The 18,857-nt window shown below is 40.9% G+C and overlaps 1 protein-coding gene across 6 annotated transcripts in view; it reads right to left on the bottom strand.

Annotated features, from left to right (window-relative positions):
- Positions 1-18,857, bottom strand: part of fynb (FYN proto-oncogene, Src family tyrosine kinase b) — a 51,894-nt gene that overhangs the window by 9,310 nt on the left and 23,727 nt on the right. For all 6 annotated transcript variants that reach the window (XM_077510129.1, XM_077510132.1, XM_077510133.1 and 3 more), the window contains exons 3-5: positions 6,401-6,657; positions 3,294-3,390; positions 673-771 (exon numbers count right to left, since the gene is read on the bottom strand). In XM_077510129.1, coding sequence (XP_077366255.1) covers positions 673-771; positions 3,294-3,390; positions 6,401-6,647 — 443 coding nt within the window. In that variant the 5' untranslated portion in view covers positions 6,648-6,657. The remainder of the gene's footprint in view (positions 1-672; positions 772-3,293; positions 3,391-6,400; positions 6,658-18,857) is intronic.

Genomic DNA, 18,857 nt, shown 5'->3' with positions numbered 1-18,857 from the left:
AACTTCACCTCAACAAATTAAAATTAAAGTGTAACATTTAAAATCGCCACACACACACACAAGTGATTCATTAACACAAGCATTTAGCACTGCAGGACAATACAGTAGTTGTCATTTTGTAAATAGTGATTTTAATCAGAGTTGGCAAATCCAAGTCCAGAAAGTTAGAACCCTGCTACAGTCTGGCTTTAGCCACAGGTGCTTGTTTACCTGCTAGCTAGCTAGCTAGCTGCTACAGTTTAGCTTTAGCCACAGGTTCTCGTTTACCTGCTAGCTAGCTAGCTGCTACAGTTTAGCTTTAGCCACAGGTGCTCATTTTTAGCTAGCTAGAGTTTACTAACGTCTGCTAAAAACGTACTACTGATAGCTAGCTAGCTGCTACAGTATAGCTTTCGCCACAGGTGCTCGTTTTTAGCTAGCTAGCGTCTACTAACGTCTGCTAAAAACATATTACTGATAGCTAGCTAGCTAGCTGCTACAGTCTAGCTTTAGCCACAGGTGCTCGTTTTTAGCTAGCTAGCTAGCACAAGGGGCTAGCACCAAACAATGGCAGGGTTTTTACTTTCTGGACCTGGATTTGCCACCTCTGATTTTAACGAATAGAAACATTAGTATTCTGTCCCAATTTAACACTTTGACCGTCTCACACGAACACTCTCGTTCGCTACTTACTCTTCAGCCTGGATGGAATCCACCGGAGCCACATAATTACTGGGAATATAACCACTGCCACCGGTGGTGAGCGAGCGAGCATCCCACCAGTCGCCTTCACTGGAAAAGACAGATTAAAGTAGGAATAAGACACGATTGCTATACATTTTACACCTCATGAACTTGCATGCTTCGTGCCACTGAACATTTCAATGTACAGAATATCTCTGGATTCACTGACAGTTTGGAATTGATATGGGGGGGGCAGAACGTGTTTGTGTTGTGTAACGTGTTGAAACGTGTCTCTCAATGGAGCCCGGGAGAGACTCTAAACTAGGGATTGGCGGGTCCCCTGTCTGTCCCATGCTGCAGATCTTTCGTCTCCAGAAACAAGACAGACTATTACTGAAAATAAAGAAGAATAAACAAAGAGTCTCCCCCGTGTCTTTGAATGAATTCATATCCTCTCTTCCTCTGCGCCTTGTGATCCACTCGCATTCATTCACTCCACCATGTGAGTGCATTCATATGATCGCCTGCTGCCCTGAACAATATTTGTTCAATAAACTCCAGTCAAAACGAGAGCTGTTCCTTCATGGGTCACAATAATAATAAAGCAGCATCCGCATATCTGAGCTTTTTATAAGAGACGGGCGTAACTCGTCGAATCTATTAAACTGTATGTCTGCTTGCGCCCCCTCAAAGGACAATCAATACTAATCATGAGTCATTTTTTTCTGTGTTTGTCCAACAGGGGTCACTGTGGCTAAGAAATAAATATTTGACGCTGGCTTGCATGGAAGAAAGGTGAGCTGAAGACAGAAATTGAAGATGTGATGAAGCTCTTTGTGGGTTCCACTAAGGAGCAAGTCGAGAGAAAAGGGGGGGAAAAAATGAAGAAGGCAGCCTGTGCCCAGTGTTTTCCTCTTCGGAGGCTGACGAGCGACAGAGGCATGTTGTGGTATGTAGAAGATGCTTACTAGATCCTCAGCAATCCCATCAGTGGCGCTTGCTGGGCCAAAGGTTGAGTCGAGGATTTGGTTTTTATAATTCGTTACTCATATGGAAACACTGTCTTGGAGCTACTTTGATTCTGTGTCATAGTGTCTTAAATTGGCATTTAAATGGCAACAGTTTACGATGTGTTTACGGGCAGGCATGTCTATCAAGTCAAATGAAAGTGATTTAGCGTCATTCCATTCCTTACGACTCATACTGCTCGTCTACAGCTTTTCTGAAAGGGAAATTAGCAAAACGTCCTTGTGGGTGTAACAGAGCACTTTCCTGTGCCAAGTTCAGAGGCAACACGACATTTCAGGGCTCATTGCTCCACCCACTGTAAACCTTAAATAAACTGTGCACATTGCTTATTGTAATTTTCTTGTTCAAACCACCTCTTTGGGCTCACTGAAAGGATTTGTGGTCGGTAATATTTCGCTCTATATAAACTAAAATAACTTGCCAGTTGTTTTCTCAAACATTTGACATTTAATTTGAGCATTTCTCTGCATAAGAAACTGCTTCTAAGAAATGTTGCTGTGCATAAATGAATGATATTTCTTGCAATTCCAAGAAAGCACATATTTTGCAGATAATGAATCCACTTAGCTCAGCTAGCTGCAAAGCGCTTCCTCCTCTCCTCCCAGTAGCTCAACCCCAGTGATGAACTGCAGCTGCAAACAGCTATAAAGGGCCCTCAACCACCCTGGCATGTTGTGGTACTGGCACATAGGACAACCCTGTCAAATTTACAGCGGTCCCTCGCTATTTCGCGGTTCACTCTTTCGCGGATTTTTATTTGGGTCTATAAATCATACATTTCGGGGGTTTACCTCGATATTTCGAAGGTTTCTCAGAGACTGTGAATTTTTCAGTAGTGAAATCCTATACAATTCTGTATTTATGCTGCTATTTTTGTCCTTTTTTCATAATATTTGAGGAAATAACAGCTCTTTCTTTCATTCAACACAAGCTATTAATTTTTAAACAAAATAGAGAATATTAAAGGCACGGTCCTCCGTTTTCACTCAGGAAAATGCACTATATAAATACAGGATGTATGCACATGAACTCCTTCTCAGTCTACACCTCTGGGCTTCTGTTAATGAGTGGTGGTGATTTTTTCCCCCGAAAGTTTTAGGTTTTCACTCTCAAGAACAAAATAATTTTCTTTGCAAATAAGCTCATCGCCATGGCAACAGCATGCAAAAAATAATAATAAAAAAATCTCAAAAACTTTTGATCTTAAACGTCTTTAAATCAAACACCCAATGGTTGAAGATGATTGGATACATTTTGCAGGAAGAGTTTATTAAAATAGGACCTCTATTAAAAGGCATATAAAGCATATAAAGACTTTTTTTTTGTAGGTCGAGGTGAAACGTACAACCGGGAATGCTTTGTTAACACATTCACTGCCAGCCCAGCAAAAATGCATCATTTGACGTCTTTTGCCGTCAATGGCAGTGAATGAGTTAAATATTTGTAGAAGGCGCTATTGAGCCGTTTATTGAAAATTGCACAATAAATCTCTAAAATATTGATGAATGACGTGTGTGCAACGTTTCATAAGTTCGGGCCCTATTGAGAACCGACACTTTCCCCAACAGTAAAATCTCTGACAAGAGACTGCTGTGACTTACGTGCTGTTGATAATCTGGAACCTTTCTCCTTTTCTGAAACTGAGGTCATCTTCTGTCCGTGCTTCGTAGTCATAAAGTGCCACAAAGAGGGTGACTCCTGTACAAAGAAGTTTAAAAAGTAACATCAACATTCCTCTGCATGAAGATGACCATTTATCTAAAAGTAACAGAAAAAAAAAAAAATATCTATTGCGCGATAGTGTTGGCGATGTCTGCAACCACAAAAAACCATGCATAAATGCTCATCCCCGTGCTTAAAACGTGGGACAGCACACCTAAAAAAACTGCCCTGAGAGACACCAGTCCAATTTTCACAATACGCTGAAATGACTCAGGTGGAAAGAAATAAAAAGGAGTTTTGTCATATGTGGCTAACTCAAGTCAGCCCATAGACTATTCTGAAGCAAAAAGCCTCAGTTTGTTTCTGGCATTTCAAAATTGTTTACACAAGCAGAAAAGATCCATTCTCTGTGTTGTAAATACACAAAATCATCCATCACAATTATTCTCGGGTTTGATAAGTCACATTGCACGTGCTCATTTGCAAATACTCCTCCAAAAATGTATAAAATGAACTGCCAACTTGCATAACAGAAATAAATACGTTGCATCAAAATAAGCCGAATAGTGGAACCGCACAATGTAATGGACTAACAGTTAGAGCAGACTGTTAAAATGAAGTACTTTTTTTCGTGGGTTAAAAACACTCAATGCAGCACAAAATTATTCTTTGTACTTTTTTCATGGCCTCAAACTTCATCATCATTTACGTCATCCTTGAAAATGTTCTATTTCATCAGATTTCATCAGCGTTAGTCATGTTTCATTGTAATTTCATACACATTGAAAAAAGAGATACAATGCTGCCATCTGCTGGCCATAGATAGTGCATGTTTTTGATTCCACAACTCATTGACCAGGCAGCATGTGCTGCACTTAAGACGTTGAACTGCCCACTGATGAAAAACAAACAAAAACCAAAAAACGTAGTTGACATCATTTAACATTTATGGCGGCATACATCGTGATTTTACTATTCGTTATTAAACGTTTTTGGCGGTCAAAGAGTTAATAGATAATGTAATGACATGATAAGTGACAGTTCTGTGAAACTTGCAAGATAATTGGAGCCGAAAAATAGAATTGACTGAAACTGTATTACACAAAATCTTATAATAACGATTTCAACATCTGATAGCAAATTGATTTTCACTGCTCAATCACAACCATTGCAGTGTCTCACAGTGACTGAAATCTTTGTTTTTCGTGGAAAACAACCATGGCCAATTCTGCAATTCTAAGGAAGTCTAAAACTAGCAAAAAATAAATAAATAAAAAAAGAACAACCCAAAACGTCTGAATGAATCCTTTGTTTAGAACAACTTTAAGTGGGGTTTAAATGGTTTTGTCTTAGCCATCAAATGACTTTGATAAGCCAAAGGCATCACTAAAACGTATTTGATCAAGCCTGTGTTTGCCTTTAATCTGCTTTCGCGGTTCTCCCTCTTGACAAATGGAAGTTGAAAGGAGCCTTCGAGAGAGTCCTGTAAAGATTCTTTTGATCATAATATTTGAAGTCATTTGACTTCAGACTCTAACCGGGCTCCCAGAAAGCTCTGGGCAACATGTTTTTCAATGCATGTGAGGTTTGTATTGATAGAACTAATGAGAAAGGTCTGCTGCTTTTTATGAAAATGGCAAAAAAAAAAGGGAGAGGAAAACGCTCACAAGTTTTACGAATCACAAGATCGCAGTTTGTGCATGTTTCCACTAGGCCAATGCAGTAGCTGGGAAGTATAAATGGATTTATTGACTCATGTTAGCCCAACGCTCGGTGAGTTACATATAAGGTCAGAGGACTAGCCGGATTCCATTGAAAGATATTACATCAGCAAAACAACAATTAAATTTGTGATGCAAGTTCTGATGAAGTGCCAAATGGGGGGGCGTGGTGTTCGTAATACATTGCAGGTTGGGGAAGGAGGACTTTTGAAAGATAAGCCTCTCTTTGCACCTCTGTCACTATGTGGATTTGGATTATACACTGAAAGAAATTAACCGAGCTTTGAGAAAGAGGAGTCCTATAAATTGCGGGAAAAATCTTGAGTTCAAGGTAGATAACAGGGTTCAGCCAAACAAAGGATATCCTGAGTGGGGATATTCGTTTCCGAAACAATGTCCTCTCCACACAAAGCCATGTGCTAATACCAGCCGGACGTTCCTGACAGGGCTGGGCTGCACCGGGGGTGCGCGGGGGTGTCAAGTGCTGTAAAGATGTGGATTTGTTGGGAATTCAGGATGTTGGAGCAAATTTTGAGAGAAATGATGATAACATTTGGAATTGGCGCCGATACTGCATTAAAACAGTGGTATCGGTGACTACTCACAAGTAACATACCGACACCATTAACTCATTTGCTCCCAATAACGTGTAAATACGTTTTTTTTTTTAATGTTTTAAGTGTCCCAAAGACGTATTTATACGTCTTTTTGTTTTCTTTTTATGCTAGAGCATACAGAAGGCTTTGATGCAGCCTCTCAATTGCAAAGAACGGTTGCAGAAATGGTAGTTATTACACAAACGGCCAGCAGGTGGCAGCAGAGCAAAGGAGATCAACCAGCGCCATCTAGAAAAAAAAGCTAAATTACTTTGAATTTTAAATAGATTTGTGAAAACTGATGAAACTTAGCTCTCTTCTTATGCTAATTGCTGCAGAACGGAAACAGATAGAAACATACTTTTTTTTCCCCGATGAAAGAAGAGACTTTAATCTTTCTTTTGATAGGTTCCATACTTTTATAGCAATTGAACACAATAATCTGTGGGCCTTACAAAATCAGTCAAAATTCAGAAAAACAGTCGGGATCGAACGGGATTGCTTCTGTGAAAATGGCTGGGAGTGAATGAGTTAATTCCAACGCTAATATAGGATTTTGGATGCAGCATCTTGTGTCTTGCGCGTGCACGACATTCACTGATATGTGACATGTTCACTGCAAGCCGATCTAAGATATCCGATTGGCCCTTGAATGCTCACGTTAAGAAAAAAATACCGCGTGACTTTCAGGAGTAAATCAATAGAGGTTGTGCTTTCTTCACACATTACCTGTCCCGCCACGGGTCCTGAGGGTTCCAGTGTTGGAGGAAGTGCTGACCCCGCCGAAAACAGTCATCCCCTGTCCGACCGGTGTGTGGAAGTTGTTGTAGTTGGGGATAGCCGTGACCCCGAAGCTGGGGTAGTGCTGCGGCGTGGGGTCAGCCCCATATCGGTAGCCCGCACCGTGGGAGATGCTGGTGTCTCTGTCGTCTGTGAGTTTGGTTGCTTCTTTATCCTTGCATTGCACACAGCCCATTATCTATAATCTGAGAGGACATGAGAGAAAAAACAGCAGATGCTAAAGGTTAGTTTAGTGCAAAGTGTCTGCAACCTGCAGCCCTGGAGCCACATTTGGCTCCTTAGTCCCTCTTCCTGTGGCTCCGTGTGGATCTTTAAAAATAAAATAAAATAAAATAGTAAAAATTAATTATTTAAAAGTCCTGAATGGTCCAGAAGCCTCACAAAATAATACACTGTAGGTTGGATAAGATTGGATGTATGAAACAGATACAAGTGAACTCATCACTAAAGTGTGTCACTTGACACTGCTTTCATTTCAGATGACATTCCGGCACTTATTAGCACTGCACCCTGGGAAGAAGCCATCTTTTTATTTATTTTTTTATAGCCTGACCACAGCTCAGTCTCTGGATGAGTCACGAAAACAGTGCATCTCTTTCATGGTCAGGAGGCATAATGGTGTCAGGGATATGGGCTGGAGAGAAGTCCCACGTTATAACACTGCGCTGTGGTGACAACATCACCCTGCTGACAACAGTGTAGCATGGAGGGAGATGATTTAAACTAACAAGGAACTTACACTAGTTCATCCAATCAAAACTGACTTTTCTGTACAGTATTTATTTAAAAATATGATACATAATGAATTAAGTCTATAACATAAAATGTCTTGCTAGGAATAGCCTGCCATATTTGAAGGATTAGCTTGTCAGTCAAACGCCTCGCAATGGAGAATATGCCCTCTCATATCACCCATGTCGGCCGGAAAACAGCCTCCAAACAAAGGGTTCTTTCCTACCTTAATGAAATCTCTGATCTCTGCTGAGCTAAAATTTTTGATACTATGAAGTAAGGGTGTCACGATTTCGATTTTTTATCGAAATCGATCGAAATTACGTCACGATTTCGAGCATCGAAATAGAAGAGAGGACACACGATTCGATGCCCCCCCCCCCCCCCCCCCCCCCCCGCGCCCGCCGCCACCGCCGCCACCGCCACCTCCCAGGAAAGCAAATGAGACGCAGCCATTCAGCTACTAGCTAACGGCACTTGTTAGCTGACTTCTCCTGCAGTCATGATGGCAAGCGCGGACAGACACAGCAATGGTGCTTCAAGCCGCTCCCGCTTCTCTCGTCACCAGTTTGGAAACATTTTGCGTTCCCGGTGAGTTATGTCGACAACGTTCACGTTGTCGATAAAAAGACCACAGTTGCAAGATATGCTATGTGCGCGTACTGTACTCGGCCACGGTGTTACGCCCGGCTCGTCAAGGGGAAGGGAAGTAACACAATAACAGAAAATATAGAGTAGATAAACACGGGTCGACTTTAACATCTGAGTAGTTTTAATTGAAATTTCAGGCAGGGGTTTGACAAGGGAGTGAAAGTGGAAGGTGAACAAATAATAACCGCATTTGACAGAACTGACAGAACGGAGGAGAAACAACAATAACCAATAGGGGTATAATACACGGATACACAATAGCGTCGCGCTGGCACAGTCGTCCAATCGGAGTGTCGCGCTGGCACAGTCGTCCAATCGGAGTGTCGCGCTGGCACAGTCCTCCAATCAGAGTGTCGCGCTGGCGCATTCAAACTGAAGTACCATTATACGGGCACCAGCCGACACAAACACACACATACATACTAGGGGAGCGGAGCCGGCGGCGGGCCCGAGCCGCCAGCCGTAACAACGGGAAACACGACAAACATGACGGGACATTTACGCAGGCATCACAAAGATTTAGATTTATCAAATTCAACTAGAAGTGGGAAAACAACGGTCCAACCAACTATTTCATCCTCATTTACAGTGAAACTTCCACACACTTCAGCTCGCGCGAAACGCCAGATCCATAGGTCTATTTATAGCAGCAGACCTGCAGCCTTGGAAAACGCTGGATTCAAACATTTAATTAGTGTACTTGAACCACGCTACAGTATACCCAGCAACTGTAAATGTTGGGATATAGTTTGTTCAGGCTGTATTTGTTCCATGACTTTGGATACAATATATTTTTTGTTGTTGTTGCACATTGCACATTATTTTAAGAGGAACGCACAGCACACTGTTGTAACCAAAAACAGTCAATAGATGGCAGGCACCCACTGTGACTTTTTGTTTTTGTTTTTTTATTTTTTATTTTACACTTCAGTAAGAACAAGACGGTTAACTTTATATTGTAAATAAATTCTTTGAATTTGATCATTCCTGCCTAATGTCAATTATCATATATTACATAAATTTACACAAAAATAATATGGAAATTGCATCACCTATATGTAGCCGATCTTTTGAAATAAGATTTACTGTACAATGAATAGAACCAATGATCATAGACTAGCCTTAGCCTACAGAAGCATATGCCTCTGTGTTATAAAGTGGGGGAGCGGAAAAAAAAAAAAAAAAAAAAAAAAAAAATCGAAAAAAAAATCGAATCGTGACCCCAAAATCGAAATTTAAATCGAATCGTGGAGTTGGCGAATCGTGACACCCCTACTATGAAGATTTCCCAAAGATAAAGGGCTAAGAAAGCATCGGGAACTACTGAGTGGGTTGAGTTTTAGAAGTAATTTAATCATGCGTAAATGATACATTGTCATTTTATATGACCTGAAAATACGAATGAATTTCTATTCTAAAACGTCATGGAGTTTTGAATTTGTCCCCCGCAGTCTGCTGTTGGGAGTGTTCTCTCAAGTATTCTCTCGTCCACGTCTACTCAAGTCTCCACGTCTACTCAAGTCTCCACGTCAATCCCAAGTCTCCACGTCTACTCAAGTCTCCACGTCAATCCCAAGTCTCCACGTCTACTCAAGTCTCCACGTCAATCCCAAGTCTCCACATCAATCCCAAGTCTCCACGTCTACTCAAGTCTCCACGTCTACTCAAGTCTCCACGTCAATCCCAAGTCTCCACGTCTATCCCAAGTCTCCACGTCTACTCAAGTCTCCACGTCTATCCCAAGTCTCCACGTCAATCCCAAGTCTCCACGTCAATCCCAAGTCTCCACGTCTACTCAAGTCTCCACGTCAATCCCAAGTCTCCACGTCAATCCCAAGTCTCCACGTCTACTCAAGTCTCCACGTCTACTCAAGTCTCCACGTCTACTCAAGTCTCCACGTCTACTCAAGTCTCCACGTCAATCCCAAGTCTCCACGTCAATCCCAAGTCTCCACGTCAATCCCAAGTCTCCACGTCAATCCCAAATCTCCACGTCAATCCCAAATCTCCACGTCAATCCCAAGTCTCCATGTCAATCCCAAGTCTCCACGTCAATCCCAAGTCTCCACATTCTGCCAAGTCTGTCCACGTTCTGCCAAGTCTGTCCTGCCACGTCTGTCCACGTCTTGCCCAGTCTTGTCCACGTTCGGTCCTGTCATGGCCACCAGTCAGCTCACGTTCCGTCTCGTCATGTCCATCACCATCTTTGTTGCAAATAAAGTTCCTCACGTTTCCCTTCCTATCTGTCTCCCTGCCTTGTTTCTCCGCCATTGGGTCCATTTCCCCTCATCCACTCGGTCCGCACATCTACAACATGACAGAGTTTGTGGCTTCACTTAAATTTTGATCTTGTCTGCGTCTCTCGTGAGAATAAGTGGTCCAGATAATGGATGGATGCCTGACATTATTAGTATGCATTGCTGCTCGCGGTTAGCTAGAATTCTACTGAAATAACGATTCGTTTTAATGGCATCGCCATTAGGGTCTACTCAAGGTGGAGTTAATCTATATTTGATGTCTATGGACAAGACACTTTCAAATGTAATATTTTGTCAATGATGTAGTCTTGCTTTAATTAAAGGTTAAAGTTTTGACCGTTTCTGTTTGTAAACAAACAATTCAAAACGGACTCCTCCCATGGCTCAACTTGCTTGAGTCTTAAATGGAACTTACTTGAGACTTTCACAAATGTCACTTGATCCCAGGCTTACATTAGTGTAATTTCATACAATTACAATTGGTTCTGCAATGCAATATTGAATCATCAAACCCCCCCAGACCCTTCTTTTCCTCTGTCTGTCTGTTTTGCTACAGCCACATTGTCTCTTGTTTCTCTTCAGCTGGGAATTTTCCCCTTCAACCACTGTGCCCTCAAATAACTTCACTTGGTAATTTAGTACTACACAAATAATACGGAATCACAAGCTGCTCTTCTCACTGCTTTTTTTTGTGCTCTGTGGTGCAGACACACATCTCATGTAACACTTTACCTTATGAAACACTAAAAGGAATGATTTCTCTGACTGAGTGCAGGCAGCCGCATGATAGCTACCAATAAAACGTCAATGACGGTTTGCGTGTTATGATAACTTTATACCAACTTTTAACCACATAAAATTAGAAATCGGAATCTAGACAGAGGAGGGATCATTTTGGTATTTGTGGGTCATCGTGTTGATCTCTAGCTAAATGTGATGATTTGCAAATTACAGAATGTTACTGAAATGTTTTTTTGAAATTTGTTTTTGTTTATGTTAATGTTTATACACTTTGCGAGGGAACGCAAAGTTGTTTTTTTTCTACCATGTCACCTTTGGGGCTCCATAAACACTTCTGGGTCACGTTCTCTCGCGAAGACGCAAAGTTGTTTTGCGAGGGAACGCAATCAACTGGACAGCTACAAAACTAGCCACAGTATCAACATAGCCTTCAGCTAATAGTTATCCACAAAAATGTCACTTAAACACCATTTACTTCCTTCTTTTTCTTCTGTCTAAGTAGCCACATCTCAGACTGCTACATATTCACTTGTGACAAACTGTGAGGATGGCATGAAGTATAATTATGGCCAACAGTATGCAATCATAGGAAGGAGCTGTGCCGTTCAATCAGCTCTCACAACAATAATCTCTCTGTACACACATAATCACAGACCAATCAAGCATGCAACGCTTGCTATCAGAAAGAAAAAGGCTGTATGAAGAGGGAAACAGATTGATATTCTTTGTAGACAGCTATAAACTATCTTATTCATGCCGCTCTGACGGTCAGTGTGAGTCAGCTGGCTTTGCGTTGTCATGAAATAAATACGCTATGGCGTCTGGCATCTCGGTTCTTCAGCAGTCAATATCGTAGAATTCAACTTTAGGAAGATATGGAACTTGAAAAAAATCCAAAACCACAAAAGCATGCTTGAGGGCGAAAGATCTCAAGAAGTCTTTAAAAAATAAAAAATAAAAGTCTTTCTTTGTATTCCATGTAGACAATGTCAACATGATTCCCATTCGAACAGCTTTGCAAAACCGCCTGAAAACACTGTAATTTGCATACCGGGCCAGTACCACACATATAGTACGTGCACCAACACTGTGTTTCTGAAATTAGATTGGAGGAATGTATCTCAGTCGAAACACCGTTGTTGTGTATAAGTAGCCAAAAATAGAGTTTTAATCACAGTTTAACCTTTAGGCCCGAGTTACAACTTTGAAAGTGTGAACAAATGGATAAATTAGAAACATTTAAAACACGTACACACACAAAAAGCAGCACAGCTGTCACTCGGGACTACGCGTAGGTCTTTGTTTTCAGCGATGAACTGACAAACCCAATTTGAACTTTCTCATGACAGGGTTATCACCAAAAAGCGACACTATTCTCTGCCAATTATTGCAGCAGCCTGACTGAGTGGCACACTGTAACTGCTCTCTCTTTTCACCTCATTACGGATTGATTTATCAAGAAAACCCGCTGGAACAGACACTTCCCGGAACGCCTGTCAGCACAATCAAACGTTGTCACAGCAGGTGCGGGTGTATCGTTTTGTTGTGTGCAAAGGAGAACATTTGAAGCGCTCATCTTTCTCTGACTTTGTCTTCCCTTCTCCCTTCCAAAATCCTGAGCGTACTCTGTTGGCAAGGCAGGAGTAATAAGGAAATTGTGTGGGTTGGCAGGAGCTCAGCGTGTAGGACTTGGCTTGGGTACTGGAGGATGGCCGATTCAAGTTGAGCTACTGCCCAAAAATACCCCATAAACGGCTTTGCACACTGGTTTTGGGCACTTCTCTCACCGAGATCTCTAGATTAGTGCAAAGATGTAGCATTCCGATTGCACGTGGTGGACATTTAGGATAAAAGTGGTTAACGTGGGCCTTTTATAATGTATATTTTATATATTTTTATAAATGGACCACCGCCTCTGCTCTGAATGCAGAGTGGCCTTATTTACAGCATTTTGATATTTAATGTTATGCTTTGAAATGCACTTTCGACTTGTAATTATATGAATTTATGTTGAAAAAGATGATGTGTTTTGGTGCAGCCTCCCTCTCAACCTACGGAGTTTACACGGGACTGTTTACATTAAAAACTGTGTCAGTTTGGCCAGTATTTACAGCATTTTACAGAGTATATTTAATTTATTTAAATAAGGGTTTGAAAGTATAATCAAGACTTTTTTTTCAAATGCCGAAGTTGTGCATGACTAAAACACCGAAAAATGCTTGGCAACGAAAACAGATCCAAACATATTCGCAACATCTGAGTAGCGCAACTCACTAGCCTATTGTAGTCAGTCATCAGGAATAAGCTCCACCTCCTCTTGACCTTGAACGGGAAAACCAGCAGAAAAAATATGAATTGTTAGTAAGGCTACGCATCTCTCTAATATAAGACTAATCGATACACCGTCCCTTCTAAATGTACTGTACTGGAACGGCAAGGTCAATTCCTTTTTTTTTTGCTGTAGGGCAAGGCAAGTTTATTTTTATAGCACATTTCATACACAAGCAAACTCAATGTGCTTTAAAAACAGCAGTTAGCAACATTCAGAAGCAAAGAAGAGAAAACAAAAGTAGCTTACAAATTTTACTAAAAAAACATGCAGACAATGTTGACAGCAAACTTTAAAAACATTTAGAGTAAAGACATTTTCTAAGATTATTAAAAGAAAAAAAACATGATTTAAATATATATAGGGGGGAAAAGTTTTTAACTTGGATTTAAAAGCATTTGCACTCAGGGCTGACTTCACTTCTGTTGGCAGCTTATTCTATTTGTGTGCAGCATAACATCTAAATGCGGCTCCACCATGTTTGCTTCGTTCCACTAACTGACTCAAGTCTGCAGATCTCAGAGCCCTGCTGGGTTTATAATTCAATCGGCATTTCTTGAGTATATTCATGACCCAAACCATTCAGCGATTTATAGGCCAGTAGCAGAATTTTGAAATCTATTCGACAGCTGACTGGGAGCCAGTGTAAAGCTTTAAGTCAAGTCAAGTCAAGTCATCTTTATTTACATAGCGCTTTCATACAGGCCTGGTGTGATATGCCATGTCATTACCTCCACCTTGCTTCCTGATCTTGTGTGATATCCAAACTAATCGGGAAAAAAGTTCCTCAAGCAACAATATGTAGTGAACGTATTAATGACATACTGACCCAAAACAGACTGCCAACACAAGAAAGAACTTCATCAGGAATAAGTGGAAGAAAGAAAGAAAGAAAAATGGAAGGTATTAGAACATCATCTTTTAGCATAAAATCAAATCTCTCCACTATAAAACAAAAATAAAGGAATTGGCTTTGCTGTTCCACTCTCCTTTGGAGCAGAATGTATGAAATTGTGAGCGTATTCTACAGTGTTGCCTTGTGGTTACTCTTCATTGCGTCTTCCACAAACAGCTGGTGAGAACAGGTTGCTTATATTTGTGTTTTTAATCAACTTGGTGGGAGCCATGTCACTGACTGGTGTTAAGCTAAACAGCTGGCTTGCACAAGAAGCCTCCCCGCGCAACGCGATTGTCAACAGACACTGTAATCTGTTGTGACGGGATGTGAGGCTGGCAGGCGGCCAGGCAGCGGCGGCGGCGGCAATGCTAAGCTCCGTCATAGACTGCAGAGCATCTCAAATGCTTACAACAGTGACCCGAACTAAGAACTCACTCTCCAGTTTTATTTTGCGCGTAACCTGTGACTGGCAGGTTGAGTGAATCCGCTTTTGGGGAAAAACAAAACAAAACAAAACAAGTGTAATGAATTCTCTGAGCCAGATGGAAGGTGGCTCACATGAACCTTAACAGTGTGTAATTTTGTTTTAGTTGGTTGTGTGAAGTTAGTTTTGGAAATAGAGATTGAAAAAAAGAATGAAGAACAGAAAATAAAACTGTGGTCATTCAAGACTTTAATGCTGCGTTCACACCAAAAGCGGGGGAAGGCGTTTCGGCGGCGCGTTTGCATTGTAGTCAATTTTTTCTATAGTGTTAACTGTTTTCTTTTAGTGTTTAAATGTTTTTATTTGGTAGTTATTAAATTTTTAGCTCCAGTGCTTCCTCATGGGGGAGCCTCCACAGTGTCAGGGATGGCTGGTCTTCATCCATCTCACTGTGGACAAACTCCCCCTGGGTGCCTTTCCTTACAGGGTACTTCTGTGCCCCGCCATGTTGTGGTTTTCGTGTGTCTGTGGGTGCGATCACTAAAGAACGATTACTAAAGAACAGAATAAGGTAGAACCATACTTTTTTTTTCCTAATAAAAGAGAAGAACCCCATCTTTCAAATGACACCCACCATGTTTATTTAGTCATAGCACACAATATTCTAGAAAGTCTTGAAAATGGGTGAAAACGTGGGAAATCTGGTGGGATTATCTTGTCAGAAAATGCGTGGGATTTAAAGAGTTAATCATTTCCCTTTATTTTAGAGTGAGCATAACCTATTTATGGATAATAAATCTAATATTCTTTATCGTACTTTATAATACAGATTAATCATTGCTTGTATTTGTTTATAAATATGTGAAAAATGATTGCAGGTTAGGGTGGAAATGGCAATTAGACTATTTTTGATCATCGTTCAGTTTTATATCACATCCTCATTTAATTATATGCACCGGTACACCAACTATAAGCATTATTATTAGTAATGGTTTAATAATATCTTCGAACTGCAGTCTAAAAGGTTCCTTTGAATCCGTCTGGATTCGCAAAGCAGCCGTCGACGCAACACGCGAGGCACGGCAGCTGTGATGCGAGCCTCCCCCAGGCGAGCTCCGCCACAATTAGAGAGTGGTCTTTCCTTTTCCAGGGAAACAAGCCTCAGCTGTGACGACGCGGAAACGGAAAATGCAAGCTGACCAAAAACAACTGTCGAAGAATCATCCAGATGGGCATGAAACGGGAAAGCGGACTATTTTTAGACGGCCTGAGTAATGACAACAAGTGCTTCAAGTTGAAGGGCAGACGACCTTGGAAAATTTTTTGACAGAAATGGAAAGCCTTTAATTTCAATTTGGTACGCTCATTTGAATCCACAAAGGGAACTTTAATTTTCACCGGGCTGTATATTTGTGTTGCATGCATTACACCGCACAGAGAAGCAGACCACACGCGAGCACAGATGTCAGACTGATGGAGCACTGCTGAGCTGCTGAGGGCACCTCGACAGAAGGAAGCAGACCAGCATGAATTCAAACCCGGACCCAAAGCTTCCAAAGCCAAATCCTCACCTCGCTTCTGCCATCCCACATGAAATCACAGGTAATAAAATGGAAGACGTATTCCTAATTTCACATGATGTACTACTAAGCGACTATGATTTGACTTTATAGGAACCATACATGATTTCAGTTCAAAAGGTCATGAGGAAATGAATAATTACATAATGAAAATAAAATGTATAAATTAAATGTAAAAGTAGGGCCGGGTTTAAAAAAAAAATAAAAAAAAAATCGAATAATGGATCTTGAATCAATTTACCTTTTCGAGTCTGATAGATACTAAGGGTGTAACGATAAGGGCAATATCGTGATATCGTGATATTAAAACTGCCACAACATAGTCGTCGTCATGCTCACAATATTTAAAAGGAACACGTCTGTTAAAAAAAAGTCAGGTTGATTTCCATTTGTGAAGTTCTAGCACCCTCTAATGGCTAGTTTATTAGTGCAATATAATTTTCATTAGGGATGTTTTGGCCTTCTATGTTTAAAAACTTTTTTAAATATCGCCAACTCCCCCACAATATCGTGATAATTATCGTATCGTGAAGTTTTGAGTAGGTAGATCACACGTTTTGTGTACGTAGATCACGTTTTTTTGTGTTTACGGGGTTTTGGCATGATTCTAACTCCTTACTCTAGAACTTGAGTGTCACATGATTTGAACTTTCACTTTGGTTTACCTTGCATTGAGAATTACTGTACTGTTAAAAATATTCATGAAATCTGCCGGTACGATGGCAACAGTTTGACACCCAAACACATTGTTTCTACTTCCATTGTTTCATAAGGAAACAGTTTTCTTTCGTTTGATGGTAATAAAATAATAATAATAATAATAATAATAATAATATATATAATATAATTAAAAAAGAAATAAGTCAATCTATGTTGTCTCTTGTTAAATACAAATTGGAGTACTTACAAGAAACATGCCGATACCATTATTTCCGACACTGATATAGGACTTTGGATGCAGCATCTTGTGTCTTGCACGTGCACGACATTCAGATATGTGACATTTTCACTGCATGCCGATCTAAGATATCCTATTGGCCCTTGAATGCTCTGACCCAATGGCACTTTTTTCATGTTGAAAAAAAACAACTTAGGTATCGGTATGGTATCGGCATCGGCCGATACTGCAAAGCCGGGTATCGGAATCGGTATCAGGGGCCAAAAAATGGTATCGGAACAACACTAGTGTTAATGCATCCGGAGCCCAGCGGAATGGCGCACAGTCGGCCGGGGCTGTCAGGTCAAGTCTCGGCCACAGCTGCATTATTAACACAAGGTCAGCTGTCAGCACACATCTGCAGGGCTCACATCAAGCAGCTCACTCAATTTTGTGCCTCTGGCTGACGTGGGTGCAACTTTACAGGCCATCGATGAAGGTTTCCTCGTTTTTGTTTTGCCATGAAAACACTGGATTTTGTCATGAATGAACATGAATATGAACCCCAGCGAGAATGCAGGAAAAGATACCATGATAGTTTCTTGGCTGGTTATTTAACTCTGGTAAGCAACAATAAAAAAATAAAATAAATAAAAAACAGAATTGGAAAGTTCTCTACTTCATGTCAAGACCACAAACTCTAGACTTTTTTTTTTTTTTAAGAGAACCCTCTTAACTCATTTGCTCCCAATAACGTGTAAATATGTTTTTTTAATGTTCTAAGTGTCCCAAAGACGTATTTATACGTTTTTCTTCTATTTTTTTTTTATGCTAGAGCATACAGAAGGCTTTGATGCAGCCTCTCAACTGCAAAGAACGGTTGCAGAAATGGTAGTTGTTACACAAACGGCCAGCAGGTGGCAGCAGAGCAAAGGAGATCAACCAGGGCCATCTAGAAAAAAAGCTAAATTACTTACAATTTTGAATAGATTTGTGAAAACTGATGAAACGTAGCTCTCTTCTAATGCTAATTGCTGCAAAACGGAAACAGATAGAAAGTTACTTTAACTTTAATCTTTCTTTTGATAGGTTCCATGCTTTTATAGCAATAGAACACAATATTCTGTGGGCCTTGCAATATCAGTCAAAATCCAGTAAAACGGCCGAGAGCGAACGGGACTACTTCTGTGAAAATGGCTGGGAGTGAATGAGTTAAAAACAAAAACAAAAAAACAAAATAAAACAACACAAACTCTTGACTTAATTCAATGTGAAAATATCAACATCAGACGTGACCAAAAGGTCAATCCTAACTGTAACCGAGCACACACTGCAATTGTGGGTGATGCACCTCTGCAGAGATGCTGAAGAAAACGCAACACGCTGCTTGCAGGATGTGGTTAAAAAGTCTCCCTGACGGGTGTTAAGTTTATGCCTGCCTCTCAGAGAGCAACAGAGGAATGTGTCGCTTTATGGCTCAGACGCAGATGCTGAAAGTACGCCCTCCCAATGCTATCATTTCGATTTGTGCAGTTAAGTTGATGAAGTGCCTCTCGGTTGATCATTCGTTCTATAAATAGGCCATGAAGGCCTCTCTGTCCTGCTCCCGATTTATGCCTTTCGTCACTCACTAATGGGCCAAGTTGGAGTCAAATAGGATCATGACACGTGTCCTGCTAACTGACACGAAGCGAGGAGGTAGGACTCAGACGCAGAGTGTAAGTTGGCCAACAAGGCTGCAGCTTTAATCCAATGAAACAAAAAACACCTCTCAAGGAGGGAAAAAAGGCAGAACAAAAAGAGCTCCAAACTGGAGATAAAACAAGGGCACTCAAAAACAGGGACAACTAAAGGCGCTCCGCTAGGGAGGAAAACAAGGGGCAAACTAAGGGCGC

Source organism: Festucalex cinctus, chromosome 21, assembly GCF_051991245.1.
Source record: "Festucalex cinctus isolate MCC-2025b chromosome 21, RoL_Fcin_1.0, whole genome shotgun sequence".
NCBI lineage: Eukaryota > Metazoa > Chordata > Actinopteri > Syngnathiformes > Syngnathidae > Festucalex > Festucalex cinctus.
The sequence above is the reverse complement of the archived record's forward strand: the minus strand, read 5'-3'. Positions and strand labels throughout refer to the sequence as shown.